Source organism: Dasypus novemcinctus, chromosome 26, assembly GCF_030445035.2.
Source record: "Dasypus novemcinctus isolate mDasNov1 chromosome 26, mDasNov1.1.hap2, whole genome shotgun sequence".
NCBI classification, from domain to species: domain Eukaryota; kingdom Metazoa; phylum Chordata; class Mammalia; order Cingulata; family Dasypodidae; genus Dasypus; species Dasypus novemcinctus.
The window spans coordinates 47,213,082-47,229,029 of record NC_080698.1 but is presented as its reverse complement, the minus strand read 5'-3'; the positions used below and the strand labels follow the sequence as shown (position 1 = coordinate 47,229,029).

Below are 15,948 nucleotides of genomic sequence, written 5' to 3'. Positions count from 1 at the left end.
TAGCATGCCAAACCCCCGAATATCCTTCAGTACAAGTTGTACTGCTCAGAGTCTCACTATATTTGGAAAAGAAAGAAAATAAAATAAAAATACACTTTGTTACTGGCCCCAAAACAGAACTACCAGTTACCCAAGTTTCACAAAATCCTGTACGCAAATGGCTTCTTGAGCTTTTCCATGCCTTGCTCCCCAGGGTCCAGGCCTCAGTCACTGGAACCAGAGAGGGGACCCCCACCAGGTCTCCTCTCTGCCTCCCCATCTCTGCCATTTCTACCCCAGGGATATGCGCAACAAACTTCCTTCTCATGGCTCCCTTCCGTCCGCCAAGACACATCCCACCCAAGCACACATACTCCTTGGGAGCCAGGGGGACCCTGACAGCAGTCTCCCAGACTCAGCCAGTTCCTGAATCCCTGCGGGAGCTCTGCCCTGGCTTCCACTACCCCGGTTTGGCTGGGAAGGACAAGGAAACAGCTTAGGAGATGGCATTTGAAGTACCCTGCAGATGCCTCTGCCCACTTCCTTCATTTGAAAAGGAGAGCCCTTCTGTGAGGTATCAGCATGGCCCCTGCCCTCATTGCCCACTTGGGTCATCATCTGGACCTGAAAATTCTGACCTCTGGGTTACCTCTGATGACTGCAGAATTTGAGTTGCCTAGTTAGTGGTAATAACTAGCATCAGTGACAGAGTTCTGCTATCCCTTGTGATCTCAGCTGTGTCCCTGGCAAGGATGAGGCTCTCTGGCAGGCCAGGCAGGCCCTGTTCGCAGGTGTAATAGAGTCCTGGATGGTGTAGGTGTAGGGCTTGGGAGAATGGCATTCTCTGGGTTCTTCCCCTCCTCCACCCCTCACTCAGTCAGCGGCTTGGGAGAGTGCAGTTCCCTGCTGCTGGCTCTCAGAAGCATGTTCCTGCTGGGGAGCGGTGCACTCTGCTGATTTGTTTCCTATTCTTCATTCTTTCACTGGCTTTTCTTAAGCAGTTGCTTTCTTACCATAACTTCCTTGAGATTAATTAGTCTCACTAAATGAGGCTTGGTAAAGCCTGTAGTGCAGCACAAATGTGGGTGATCATGATTGAGAGTCCACACCTTGTAATAACAGGATGGGGGACTTTGGAGGAAGAAGATTCTGGTTCCCACCTGGTTCCCATCTGGTTCCCACATGGCTTTGCCACATGCTAGCTGTGTGACTGTGGGTAGATCACTTGACCTTTTCAAGCCTTGCTTCCTCATCTGTAGATAGGATTATTGATGATGACACCTGCCCTAGCTCCACATAGGTAACGAGGACACTGGGCAACTGCAGGGGGTGGCTGTCGTTTCTGCAGGTGTGCCAGGTCAGTGCTCAGCAGCCCGTCCAGACAGAATTGCTCATGCGGTACCACCAGCTGCAGTCCAGACTGGCCACTCTTAAGATAGAGAATGAGGAGGTGAGTGAGCCCCTCTGCCCTGGAAGGGATTTCCTCACAAAGGCTGGCTTGTCCTGGGGGTTCGCTCTTGCCAGGGAGTAGAGAAGAAATTATGGCTTATCTACAAGATGGAATATCCTACAACCATTAAAACCACCTATACCAAGAATGCATAATGGCATGGAGGAATGCTCACAAGATAGTAAGTTAAAAAAAACAACAAGAAGTAGAAGTCTATGTTCAGTATTATCTTAATTAAGTAAACAAAAGTGTGTACTCATATGCATAGAAAAAAGACAGGAAGGAAATACTTCAAAATGTTAATAGTGGTTATCTCTAGGTCGTGGGATTATAGGTGATTTCTGTTTTCTATTTTGTGCTTTTCTCTATTTTCTGTAATGAGTGTCCATTATTTTTATAATTATAAATAATAGTAGATATTTTAAATTACACAATGAAATAAACAGCCCAGTGCATACTAAATGTGCCATGGATTCTGAGCTCCAAGGAACTGGTTCATTCTTCCTGCCCACCTAGCAGAGTTACCACTAGGTGGGTACAAATGGAATATCAGCCATGGTGATTGCACTCTGATCTGGACAGATGAGGCCAGATGGGAAACATCATTTTCCCACCTGGGTACTTCCCTCAAGGAAGGATAGGAAGGATGTCCAACAACTCGAGGTCCCCAGAGAAGACCCCAGGACACTGGGGACCTTCCGTGAGGGTTATTGAAAGAACTGGGCAGGTTCATCCTTGAGAAGTAGAGTCAAGGTCAGAGGTGGAGAGTCATGGGCCCTGTCCTCAAAATCAAGAGTGCCATACTAGAACAGGGAGAACAGAGTGGCTTTGTGTCTTCACAAAGGACAGACCCAAAACAAACCTGAGACAGATTTTAGCTCAGAAGTAAAATGAATCAAAGCAGCCCTTGGGGGAGGTTATGTGGAGACAAATTATATATTTTTTTTTCAACCCGACACTAGAGAGGAGGTGGACAGTGTTTTCTTTCTTTCTTTATGTCCTACATTCCTCCCAAAAAGTTTTTTTATTTACTTGGAGCAGTATTATGGATTGTAAAGCTAATGAATTTGTGTTGGGAATCAGGACCACAGAGAGGAGAATAAGGCAAATGTTCCTCTGCATGGGATGTTAATGGCCATGAATATGCTTTATTTTCAACCTGAGCTTTCTGTCCAACTAAGCTAGAAAGAAGAATTGATTCATTCATTCATTTATTCATTCAACAAGTATTTACTCAAGTAATATTTATTCAAGTATTGATTGAGCACATACTACATGTTAAACATTGTTCTAGAGAGAGTAAAGTGAGTCAGCAAGATGAAAATAGTACATCCTGTCATGGAGTTTATGTTTAGTGAGGAAATCCACATAATAATTAAAACACAAACCAAGAGTGAACAAGTAAGAGCAGTATTAGAGAGTGATAGGCACTCAGTCAAAAATGGCACTCAGGGAGGCTTTTCAGAGGAGGTGACATGTAAGCTGAGATAAGCGTGACAAGAAAGAGACTTTGAGTGAAATAGTTTCACATCGAACGCAGACACAGTGTTTCCCATTACTGGTTTTGGACTCACCCTCCCTAAAAGTGTAGGGTCTGCCATGTAGGCACGCTTCAGGAAGGGCTGTTGTGAGGCCGGGGCTCATGTGCTCTGCATGTGTAGCCTTCCAGGGTCTACCTAGATTCCAGGAGAGAAGCTGGAGTGAGGGGGGCACTGGCCAAACAGTGTGGGCCTCCACATCTGTCTTCTTTGGGTGTCTTTTTTCCAGGCTAGGTTTTTGAAAGAAGCCCAGTAGCAGATAACTGAGAGTTCATTATGGCTGCTCACCCTTATTCAGTCTTTGTCCCCTCCCTTCTCTGAATGAAGAGAATGGAAAGTATTTCTAATGTTGTTACCATTCAAGTGACCGACCTCCCAGGGAGTGGCTGGTCTGAGGCTGCACAATCAAGTAAAGAGAAATGAGCCTAGAAACCTGGATCCCTTGTGTGTAACAACATTCTCCAAGGTTCTCTCTGACACGAGAGATACACTAAAATTATTTCAGCTTGGGCAACCTGGTTTCTCACCCCAGGCAGCTGGGTGACACTGGGCCAGGGACTGATTTGCCTTCATTTCCACATCAATATAGGAATAATTATCATTGTCTTGCTTATTTCCTAGGGACTTTAGGTAAAAGAAATAAACTAATAGTGGAAAAAGAACTTGGAAATATAAAAGGCATTCTAAGGATAAGGGATTCTTGGTGATCTGCTATGTTTCCCCAGGTTAGAAAAACCCTGGACGCCACCATGCAGACCTTACAGGACATGCTGACAGTTGAGGATTTTGATGTATCTGATGCCTTCCAGCACAGTCGATCTACAGAGTCTGTAAAGTCAGCTGCCTCTGAGACCTACATGAGCAAGATCAACATTGCCAAAAGGAGAGCCAATCAACAGGAAACAGAAATGTTTTATTTTACAGTAAGTGGGGTCCTGGACCCAGAACCCACTTCTGCTGACTCACTGTCAGGGACTTCCAGGGAGAAGCCAAGCCAAGGGGAGCCAGCAAAACCAAAGGGGTCAATTAGACCTGAGACCCTTCCATCATGTTTTAAAAATGAAGTTGCATGACTTAGTTTTCTAAAATGCAGAAGATGATTTGCCAAGGGGTAATGTTGACACTGGTCTTGAGCCTAAATGGTTATTGCAACTTCCCTGCTCTAGGATTAACCAGAGAGAGAGTTTTATTACGAAAACAGAGAGGGAAAATGGGTAATGGTGCCAAGTATAAGCCCCAAGCAACAATGCTAAGGTTGTATGGATGGACTGTCATGGTGAACTGTCTGCAGCTTGGGTGTGGGCTTTGGAAATGATGCCCTCGCTAAACCAAGCAAATTGGTTATGAGGTGCTAGCCCTTCATGTATGTTGCCAAATTACTTACATTCCATTTGGTTAGGGGCTGGGAGGAACACGGAGAAAGAGATTGGGAACTGGAACTTTAGTTGAACATGTGTTTATTGAACATAGAATTTCAGGGTTGCAAGAAATCTTAAAACATATCAGTCCAAACCTTCCATCTTATGATTGATTGTCTTCAACCATATCTCTGTCAAGTAGTCATCCAGATTCTGCTTGGATGCTCCCAAGATTAAAAGCTCCATCCTTCTAAAACAACCATTTTGTTGGGTAAAATGACTGGATTTGGAGATTAGAACATTTTTCTTATCTTTGTTATCTTCAAAAATTTGTCTCACTAAGGTTTCTAGCACTCTGTCTTGATTTTGTTCTCTGGGGTAACCCAGAGCAAAACTGATTCTACATGACAGCCTTTCTCATGGTTTCAGGCAGCTGGGTTTTCATTTCTCCAGGATAAACATATCCAATTCTTTCAATCCTGTCTCAGAAGTCTTAGTTTTGACTGGTTTCAGTATCCTAGTTACACTCTCCTGAACATGTTCCAGTTGTCAGTGATTCTTCTAAAGTGAGACTCTCAGCAGTGGTCTGGCCAGCTCAGAACAGAGCAAAATTTTCACCCCTTCCATACTGGGTACTATGTGCCTATTCACACATCCTAAATCAAATTCTTGTTTGTTTGTTTTAGTTATTTCATAGCTAAGTTAAATCTCTGTTCCCTTCATGGCTATTAAATCAGTTCTCCCTCCTTTTAAAGGATGGGTAGTTGATTTCTTGGGTTGGTCTTATCTGAATCACCAATTAGATTTCCTCCTAATGGATTTAGTTCATGGCTCCAGGCTGTCAATCAAGACCATGATCCAGTTGTTCCAATGCATATACTATCTCGTCCAACCATGCATTATCTAAAGATTTAGTGAGCATGGCTTCTATACCTTAAAGTTTGTGAATGAAAAACTAAGGGATATGCCAGGGCCAAGGCCAAAGAGCTGTTAAAAACATGCAACTAGACTGCTGTTGATCCCCTAATCAGCACCTTTTGATTGTGCTCATTTAACCAGTCACAAACCCACCCAATTGTACTAACATCCAACTCCATCTTGCCATGGGCCTGGGCAGATAGATCACTTGTTGAAAATCAATAGTTGACGTACTCTACATCTCCCTGATCAACACTCTCTGACCCTGTCAAGAAAGGAAACAAAGCTGGTCTTATTGAATCAGTCCCTGCTGATTCCTGGCATTCACTACTTCCACTGAGGTCTACGGTGCTCACAAAGAGAACTTACATGTTATAAAGATGAGTGAGGAGTACACAAGACTATTAATTTACTTTGGCAGTAAAAAGCAACAACTGTGGATGGCAGAAATGGAGGAGGGGGTCCAGCCTGTTGAAGTTAAAAGGCAGAATTCACCAGTGTCTAGGACTAAGGGCCATAATGCATTATATTTTAATATCTTAATACTCAATTTATCAACCTGGTTGGTTTGTACACCTTCTCATGACTTGATGTTGTGGCATTATTTTTGGCATTTTTAAGGACATGCTATTACTTTTAATCCAGACATTAATATGATTTGTAATGGCATTCTTTCCTTCACGGATTACATGTGAAGCCTAAATGAAGCACAGAAGTGATGAGTAGAGTCCATGGGCCACAAAGCCCAGGCAAGTATTATGTACTTAGCAGTGACTGAGTTACATGTTTGGGATCAGAGCTTCAAATACTGGGGCAGTGAGTCATGATGGAGAAAATACTGCCTGATGCCTCAGTGCTCCTTTTTAGGTGAATTCTTGGGCACACGATAGACTCAGAGGACACAATTACTGAATCATCTGTAGAGTGCCTCTGGGTCAGTGGTTACCAAACTTAAGTGTATATTTGAATCATCACGTTAAATTTTCAGAGTCCCAGACTCCCACCCTCCATGAGGTGGGACCCTGGAATTTTTACTATTTCTGGGCCCCTGTTATATCCTGCTCAGGTATAAAATGAAGTGGTTAGAGTCACAGCATTCCATGGCAGGAATCTACTTTCACACTTTCCCCAGCTGGTTAGGAGGCATCTAGTCCCCTGCACCACCCTTTGAGAAATAGTATGAGTTCCCTCTCATTTTACACAGGGGAGGATTGGGAGGCCCAGAAATGTTCAATAATTGAGTCAAGGTCTCACAATGAGGGGTGCCACATCTCTGAGCTTCTTTTCCTCCTGGTAAAATGGGAATGATGACGCTTTCTCCATTTGCCATCGAAGATTGTGGTGAGGACCAAATGTTCCTGTTTGAAAACTGTCGTGTGCTCTATAGATGCAGGGGGAGGTGGCTCTTAATACCAACAGGGGGAAAGTTCCTAACAGCTGAGAAGGACCATGAAAAAAGAGAGAGGACACCATCCCTGTCACTGCAGAAACCCACCAAGCTGGAGCCAGGGTGCAGTGACCCCAGTCTTATTCATCTATACGTCAGTCCCCAGCCCCCATGGAGCATTTCTCGACCCCCAACTTAACAGGAAGGTGGTGACGCCAGAGACTGTCCTTGACAGGTCATGTTGGGGTGGCTTACTTCTCTGCTCCGCCTCACCCTTGTCTCTTTTTGAGAGCATGCTGGCCACAAAAAAGAAGACTTATTCTAAGACTGTTCCCTGACAGATCTGATAAAGCTGCAACAGCTCGCAGCCCCTGGGATGGTTCCCATCTTTATTACTCTTGGCTCAGAAGCACAGCGGCACTTTCATGGCTAAGGAAACCCTCGACTTCGTGCTCCCACAGTCCTCACCTGACAAAAGCTGCGTTCACTGCTCCGATTCTCCCTGAGGTTTCTTTGTAGTACCAAGCGCTGATCTGACATGCCTGGAGCCCACACAGGACTGGGTGGCCATGCTTGGCAGAGCCAAGGATTTGAGTGGAGAGGAGCAAAGGAACAGGCCCAGGGGCCCCTCACTTCCCTTCACTGGGGTCCCTGAGGGTGACACCCCCATTCTGTAGGTCAGTTCCAGAGGCAGAGATCCCATTTACTTGGTCCTGCAATCTGTAACTTTCTTGCACCTTGTGTCTTACAGAAGTTTAAAGAATACGTGAACGGCAGTAACCTTATCACCAAGCTGCAGGCCAAGCACGACTTACTCAAGCAGACCCTGGGTGAAGGTGAGTCAGATGATGGGGCCTGCAAGGAGTGGCTGCCTCCCCACTGGGCACGTTGTGGCCCTTCTAGCTGTGTTAACTTGAGACTCCGCCACTTGGCAGAATGGGGTCTGGTACTGGACCCACATGCCAGCACTGGGCAGGTCGAAAAATAGTCCTGACACGGATGCTAAGAAAGGGCCAGACTGGCCGCAGAAAATATGGGGAAACAACAAATCTTAGTTTAGGTTGTGGAGGAGGGTCCAAGGCAGAGTGTCAGGGGGATCCCCAATATGTGTAGGGGGAAGGCAAGTCCAGGGACCCAGGAGCCAGCTCTGATGATTGTCAGCAGGTACTGTTTGCCAGGAAAACTGCTGGAGCGTCTGGCCAGGATAGTAGGTCCAGAAAAGGTGAATCTGTACATGGAAGGCAGGGTGTGGTCCTTGAGGGATTTGAGGACTAGGCTTAAAACCACTGAAAGGCTTCCAGTTGCACTTGGAATGCAATCCCACCTGCTTCTCATACAAGGCCCACCTCTCTGACCTTACCTACATTCTCCTTTCTGCTCCTGTGCTCTGGCAGGCTGAGCTCCTTTCTGCTCTTCACAGCTCACTTAGCTTGATCCTGCTCCAAGGTCTTTGCATTTGCTCTCCTCTCTGCCTGGAATGCCCCTTTCTCAGATTTCTGCATGGGTAACCTCTAACCCTTCAGTTGTCAGCACTCATGTCACTGCCTCAAACAGGCCCTCCCTGCTCCCCAAATCCAGGGATCACCACCTCTGGCCCAACAGTCTCTGTTTGATTTTCTTCTTTTTACTTGTCACTGTGTGAAATCAACTTATTTATTATCCACGTGCTTGTTTGTTGTCTTTGGTCACCCCGATTTCCCTAGCAATATCATCTCTTCCATCAGGCCAGGGACTTGCTTGCTTATCTTGTTCACCACTTAATCCCCAGTGCCTAGAACAGTGCCTGTATCATTCTAGCCCCTTAATATTTGCTGAATGAGAGTTGAATGGAAAGCATCTTCATTTCCTATGGCTGCCATGACAAATTATTACAAACTGGGCAGCTATAAACAACAGAGATTTATTGTCCCACAGTTCTGGAAGCTAGAAGTCTGAAATCGAGGTGTTGGCAGTGTAGCGCTTCCTCTGAATCTGTAGGGGAGAATCCTTCTTTGCCTCTTCCTACCTTCTCATGGTTTGCTGACAATTCTTGGTGTTCCTTGGCTCAAAGATGCACTCCTCCCATCTCTACCTCTGTCTTCACTAGGCCTTCTCCCCTGTGTCTATGACCAAATTTCCCTCTTCCTATAAAGATACCAGTCATAGGACCCACCCTCATCCGATTTGGCCTCATCTTAACTAATTGCATCTTTGAGACATGATTTCCAAATAAGGTCTCATTCATGGGACTGGGGGTTAGGACTTGAGTGCATCTTTTTAGAGGACACAATTCAACCTATAACAGAAAGGCCACGTGGACATGGACTTGGGCACAGGGTCCAAGGGAGGAGCTTGCTGAGCAGAACCAAATCACAAGTTAAGAGTGGTCTGCTACAAGTCCCAGTGGTCCTGGGACCTGGTTCAAGACTCAGCTGTGAGGACAGGAGCTCAGCTGGGCCTGGCCTAGGGTTTCTGATGCTACTGGACCCTGCTTGAACACCTTTAGCCCAGATTTATCCAGATATAATCTTGTGTTCAGTGTGGAGAGGGCCATTAGCTTAAAGATATGCTCCACCAAACAGAAAGAAAACATTGGGTGCAGGGAAATAAACAAGCAGGACTAGAGGTCAACCAGAAGAATTTTGAATAAGAAGGAGACTGAGAGGATAGGAGTTGTGCCAGGACCTGGGGCAGTGGCATCCATCAGCCATTGGGTATTTGTCATTCACAACACATCCTTGCCCTTTCGCTGACTCATTCTCTTCTCCCTGCTGGGAGCACATTTTATTGGCTATGCTTCTGGTCACACGAGTCCTCCCTAACATCCATTCACTCAGCAATTATCAAGTGGGCTGCCAGGATCTGTGTATGCTTGGCATTTGTAGGGCTCCATGCTTAGAGGATGCAGTGACTCCTGAAACCATATCCCACCCCCCCCAAGGAACTTATAGTCTAGCTAGGGAACAACGCTTGAAACCATTAAAAAATTTAATATTGATAACATTAATTACAGGGCAGTCCTGGTTTAATTGCCAGAGAAATGATATAGACTCTGAGGGCTATGAGTCAGGGGAGGAACCTGGGCCTTGGAGAGCTGGATAGGCTTCAAAGAAGGTGAATGACCAGGGATTTGAGGAATAACCAGGAATTTAAAACTAACATCAAAGGAATTTTTTAATCCACTTTATTGATGTATAATTTTTATACAATAAAATGTACCCATTTTATATGTAGAAATCAGTGAATTTTCTTTTTTTTAAATTTTTAAAGAGAACTTTAGATTTTATAAATGTTACATAAAAAATAGGGGGTTCCCATATGCCTCACCCTTTTCCCCTCCCACTCTTTCCCACATTAACAACATCTTTCATTAGTGTGGTACATTTGTTACAGTTGATGAACACATATTGAAGCATTGCTACAAACTGTAGATTATAGTTTACAGTGTAGTTTATACTCTGCCCCGCACAGTTTTATAGGTTATGACAAAATGTATAATGCCTGTATCTGTCATTGCAATGTCATGCAGGACAATTCCAATGTGTCGAAAGTGTCCCCATGTTACACCTATTCTTCCCTCTCCCTCTGCTGTGGCCACTGCTTTTACATCAATGATAAAATTTCTCCCATTTCTAGACTAATAATGTCGATAATAGAATAATAATAAGTCTACTTTAGTCCATTGTTCATTCCCCAATCTTGAGTACTTTGGAATGGTGATGCCCACTCTGTTTCTAATTGAGAGAGGGCTTAGATCCCATGGGGCAGATGGATAGAATTATCTTGCTTGCAGTTGCAGACATTCTGTTCCTTGAAATGGGTGTTGTCCATCATTATCTCCTTGTTAGTTGTCCTGGGTGAGTCCAATAACTGGAAAGTAGGTGTTGCAACTCCGCTGAGATTCAGGGCTCAGTTGGCACATGAACAGAACAAAGATTTAAGTCTCTGAGGGCATGTATTTAACAAGTATATAGTGCTAATTATAGGTTCAAATAAAAAGGGAAGAAGAGCCATATGTAGGGAAGCTATAAATGAGTCTTAACTCTGTTGCACTGGGGACAATAAATTCCAAAGTAAGGCCCACTGACAGAGTGCCTCATTCCTGAGCTTGTCTGCCCTACCTCTAGTGTAGATGTTTCAAGAGCCCTCAGGAGGGAATTGGTTGTGGCTCAACTGATAGAGTGTCTGCCTACCATATGGAGGTTTCAGGGTTCTATATCCAGGGCCTTCTGACTCGTGTGGAGAGCTGACCCTTGCGCAGTGCCGCCATGAGCAAGGAGTACAGTGCCATGCAGGGATGCCCCTTGTGTAGGGGAGCCCCATGCACAAGGAGCGCACCTCACATGGAGAGCTGCCCCGTGCGAAAAAAGCACAGCCCACCCAGGAGTGGCACTGCATACACAGAGAGCTGATGCAGCAAGATGACACAACAAAATGACAGTTTCCCTGTCCCGAATGACAAGAATGCAAGCAGACACAGAAGAACACACAGCGAATGGACACAAAGAGCAGACAACGGGGGGGAGGGGGGGGATGGGGAGAGAAAGAAAATAAAATAAATCTTTAAAAAAAAAAGAGCCCTCAGGAGCCTAGCTGTTTGAGGCATTGTTTACTGTGGCAATGAGATCCTGCTGAGACCTGCATAAGGGTAACCTCTGGAATGACCTCCTTGCTCACTTTGAAATCTCATAGCCATATAAACTCATTTGTATTTAATATGACCCCTTTTGGTCAAGGTCTTTTCCAGATGCTTTGATAGTTGGTACTTGGTAATAATCCTTCAGTGCCAGGGAAGCTTATCCCCAAGAGTCATGTTCCACACTGGGGGGACTGTAGTGTGTTTATTTATTTATTTATTTTAAAGACTTATCTATCTATCTATTTATTTATTTATTTCTCTCCCCTTCCCTCCCACCCCAGTTGTCTGTTCTCTGTGTCTATTAGCTGCATCGTCTTCTTTGTCTGCTTCTTTTGTTGTCAGCGGCACTGGAATCTCTGTCTCTTTTTGTTGCATCATCTTGTTGTGTCAGCTCTCCTTGTGTGTGGTGCCATTCTTAGGCAGGCTGCACTTTCTTTCGTGCCGGGCGGCTCTCCTTATGGGGCGCACTCCTTGCGCGTGGGGCTCCCCTATGTGGGGGACACCCCTGCGTGGCAGGGCACTCCTTGCGCATATCAGCACTGTGCATGGCCAGCTCCACACGGGTCAAGGAGGCCTGGGGTTTGAACTGCGGACCTCCCATGTGGTAGACGGACACCCTAACCACTGGGCCAAAGTCCATTTCCCTGTAGTGGGTTTATATGCTGAGTTTGGCTTAGAGAGAGGCCACATTTGAGCAACAAGGAGGCTTTCAGGAGGTAGCTCTAAGGCAATATATAATATTAGGCTAAGTTTCAATTTCAGAAGAAAAGGTCCATAAGTATAGTCATCAATATCAAGGTCATGGGGTAATGGTCTGTCCTCCTTCACTAGGCACTATCCATGTACTCTGGTGATTCTTGCCATTCTATTAGAGAATGTGGCAGGACTCCCCAGGATGGGGATTTAATATTCTTTTGGTTATTTTGCGTGTCTCCACCCACCAAGACAAAGCCCCATGAACACCTGAACATATTCATATGCCTTAGAGGCATGCCCCAGGTGTACCCCTCCCCACACATCCCCCCATCATGGACACCCCACACCAGTAATGCTCCCCTGCCACAGTTGTCACCCTTCTGTGGTACAAAACCTCTCTAAAAATGAAGCAAAAGAAAAACAAATAAAATCAATAATAAAATAAAATAATAATAATTTAAAAAATAACAAAATACAAAAATAATTTTAAAAATTAAAAAATTTGAAATAATAACAATTTTTTATACATTGTCTTTCATCACTGTAAGATCTGTTATCTTATATGTACAGTGACAATTTCTTTTGTATGTTCCCCCAGTGCCTTATTTTTTTTTAATTTTATCTTCAAAGAAGCTTTAGGTTACAGAAAAATCCCATAGAAAACATAGGGGATTCCCATATAGCCACACTTCTCCCTTTTCCCCCTCTTGCCTCTTAGTAACATTTTACATGTGGATGGTGCATTTGTTACAATTGATGTACAAATATTGAAGCATTGCTACTAACCATGGTCAATGGTTTACATTATGGTTTACATTTTGCACCACACACTTTTATAAGTTTTGGTGAAATTTAAAATGGCCTGTATCCATTATTGCAAGATCACGCAGAATAATTCTAATGCCCTAAAAATGCTCTATATTCCGTTTATTCTATTCTTCCCTCCCCCACCCCTCAGAACCTATGGCAACCACTAAGTTTCAAATTTTGAAGTATAATTCATAGTTACTTGCAATAATATTGAAGACTTGACATGTTGGTCTGTTTTCTTGTATTAGGCAGAAATCAGTGAATTTGGACAATATATACACCCCTGAATAACCACCATTCAAATCAAAATAAGAACATTTCTGTCACTCTCACCAGTTGCCTTGTGCTCCTTTGCAAGCAGTTCCCCCAGTCTCCACCCCAAGTAACCACTGATCTGATTTCTGTGACTGTAGATTAGTTTTATGTGTTCCAACTAGGGAGAGGTGGGGTACTTTTGAGAATGGTAGAAATGTTCTCTATCCTGATTTGGTTGATGGTTACAGTTGTCAAATAGGTGTATAAATTTGTCAAAACAAACAAACAAAAAGATCAAAACTCAATTATTCAGGAGTAGAGGGGAGGAAGAGAGTTGTGACAGCTTTTCCTTCATTCCCTCCCCACCCCTCTGATCCCTGCTCATCCTGACACTTGAGGATCGGGCCAGGGTCTGAACAAGGCCATGGAAGTGTGTTGGAAGCTTTAAGGAAAAAGGAAACAAAATAAAAGAATGGAGAGAAAAGAGGAGAGAATGTCTAAGAGAGGAGCTCAGGGTGAATGTATTGTGGGAGGAGCTTCCAAGATGAGCATTAAAGGGGAGGATTGGCTTTTGTGTTCATGGGGTTGGGAGGTTGGGAATTGTTTCTCAGAGTCATGGAACAGAAGGCAAACCCTTAGGAGTTAGTGGCTACTTGTATTTTTGCAATCAGATGCCTAGGATTTAGAAAACCAGATTTTGTTTTGTTTTGTTTTGTTTTGCTTTTAACTAAGACCCTGGAGAGTCCTTTGGAAGGAGAAAGATGCAACCTTTTATTATTGCCTTTGCCCAAATGGCCTTAATGAAATAATAATTAGTTTTGGTTGGCATAACTGCAGGTCCGTTTAGTCTTCCAAGTTTATTTAGCCTTTAGCCATACCTTGCCCTGAGATGTGATTCTTGTTTGAGTTTTGAACTTACTAGCATCAAAAAATTCCAAGAGAATGCAGCTTCAGAAGTCTAAAGGCATCTAAGAAAGAGCCATCTAAAAGAATCTCCATATTCCTAATTTCTAGTAAACCTGCAGTAAAAAAGCCCAGTGTGCTTCTTTGGATAACTGAGATCCATTTTGTTAGATCAGTAAATTCTGGGGAAGTTTGGTTTTTGCTTTGGTTTTTAATAAACTTTTAATTTTAGAATAGCTTTGGATTTACAGAAAACTTACACAGAGCTCCCATGTACCCCATACCCAGTTTCCCTTCTTAGTAACATCTTACATTAACGTGGTACATTTGTCACAATTAATAAATATTGACACCTTACTATCAACTAAAATCCATACTATAGTCTAATTTCCTGAGCTTGTACCTATTCCTCTTTTCTGTTCCAGGACCCCATTCAGGATACCACATGCATTTAGTTGTCGTGCTTCCTTAGGCTCCTCTTGGGTTTAACAGTTTCTCAGATGACCTTTGGTTTTGACCCTGACAGTTTTGAGGAGTATTGGCCAGGTATTGTGTAGAATGTCCCTCAGTTGGGACCTGCTTGATGTTGTCCTCATGGCCAGACTGGGGTTGTGGGATTTGAGGAGGAAGACCCCAGAGATTAGTGCCCTCCTCATCCCACCCTGTCCAGAGTATCAGCCACCACCATGACTTACCACTGTGGAGGGGCATCTGCCTTTAGGTAACTGTCTCTGCAAGTGGCTGGAGGGTTAGATGCTCCTTTCCAGTTGGGTTTGCCCCACGGCTGGCACGCCTCAAGCAGAGGCAAATTGTCTTTTATCTTGTGGAAATATCTGGGGATTCAGGAAGGGATTCAGGAATGGAGTCAGGGAAGGACTCTTGTAAAAGTGTTGGGAGGTCAGGCATCTGAAAGCATTAGCCATTCCAAACATACCGGGAGACCTGGAGGAAGGCCACAAGCTGGGAGAGACGCCGCCATCGACTGCGCAGCGCAGCAGGAACACCCAGGCCCTCACCAAGATGTTGCTCGTAAAGTAGGGCTGAAAGAGAAAGGACTCCAAGAAGCTGGAAGGGCTATAAATGCCTCTACTAGGGATCAACGAACTGTGGCCCGCAGGCCAGTTCCTGCCATGTTGGATTTTGTAAATAAATTTTCATTGGCACACAATCACGCCCATTCATTTACATATTGTCTTTGGCTGCTTTCGCATATTGAGGCAGAGTTGAGAAGTTGTGATGGGACCATGTGGCCCACAAGCCACATTTACTGTTTGATCCTTTACAGAAAGAATTTGCTAACCTCAGTATACGCTCTAGGGCTGGACCTTGAATGAAGGATACACAGTTCAAGCTGACTCAGCAGCACCTGGGATGTTGTTGTCACGCGCCAAATCACCATTTTTAGTGGTAACAGTCCCTTGGAAATACTGAGAAAATATTATGTTTTGTTCTGTTTAATAGGTAAAAAATTAAAAAAATATTTCTGCTAAAAGTTAAAAAGAAGTTAATCGCAAATAAGTTTGCAGCAGCTGCACAGAAAGGAAAAAGAAGAGTAAGTGCCAGAATAAATGGAATTTTTACATGTGGAATTTTCATTCCCTTTTTTTTTTTTTTAGATTTATTATTTTTTTTTCTCTCCCCTTCCCCCTTCCCCCAGTTGTCTGCTCTCTGTGTCCATTTGCTGTGTGTTCTTCTGTGTCCACTTATATTCTTGTCAGCGGCCCAGGAATCTGTGTCTCTTTTTGTTGCATCATCTTGCTGCATCAAGTTCTCCACGTGTGCGGCGCCACTCCTGGGCAGGCTGGACTTTCTTTTGTGCTGGGTGGCTCTCCTTACGGGGCGCACTTCTTGCGCATGGGACTCCCCTATGCGGGGGAGACCCCTGCGTGGCACGGCACTCCTTGCACACATCAGCACTGTGCAAAGGCTAGCTCCACACGGGTCAAGGAGGCCCGGGGTTTGAACCGGGGACCTCTTATGTGGTAGGCGGATGCCCTATCTGTTCAGCCAAGTCTGCTTCCCTTCATTCCCTTTTG

The 15,948-nt window shown here is 44.4% G+C and overlaps 1 protein-coding gene across 4 annotated transcripts in view; it reads left to right on the top strand.

Moving 5' to 3' along the window:
• SRGAP3 (SLIT-ROBO Rho GTPase activating protein 3) overlaps positions 1 to 15,948 on the top strand; it is a 260,329-nt gene that overhangs the window by 194,600 nt on the left and 49,781 nt on the right. For all 4 annotated transcript variants that reach the window (XM_058288699.2, XM_058288697.2, XM_058288696.2 and 1 more), the window contains exons 8-10: positions 1,328 to 1,429; positions 3,693 to 3,890; positions 7,382 to 7,466. In XM_058288699.2, the coding sequence (XP_058144682.1) occupies positions 1,328 to 1,429; positions 3,693 to 3,890; positions 7,382 to 7,466 (385 nt within the window). The remainder of the gene's footprint in view (positions 1 to 1,327; positions 1,430 to 3,692; positions 3,891 to 7,381; positions 7,467 to 15,948) is intronic.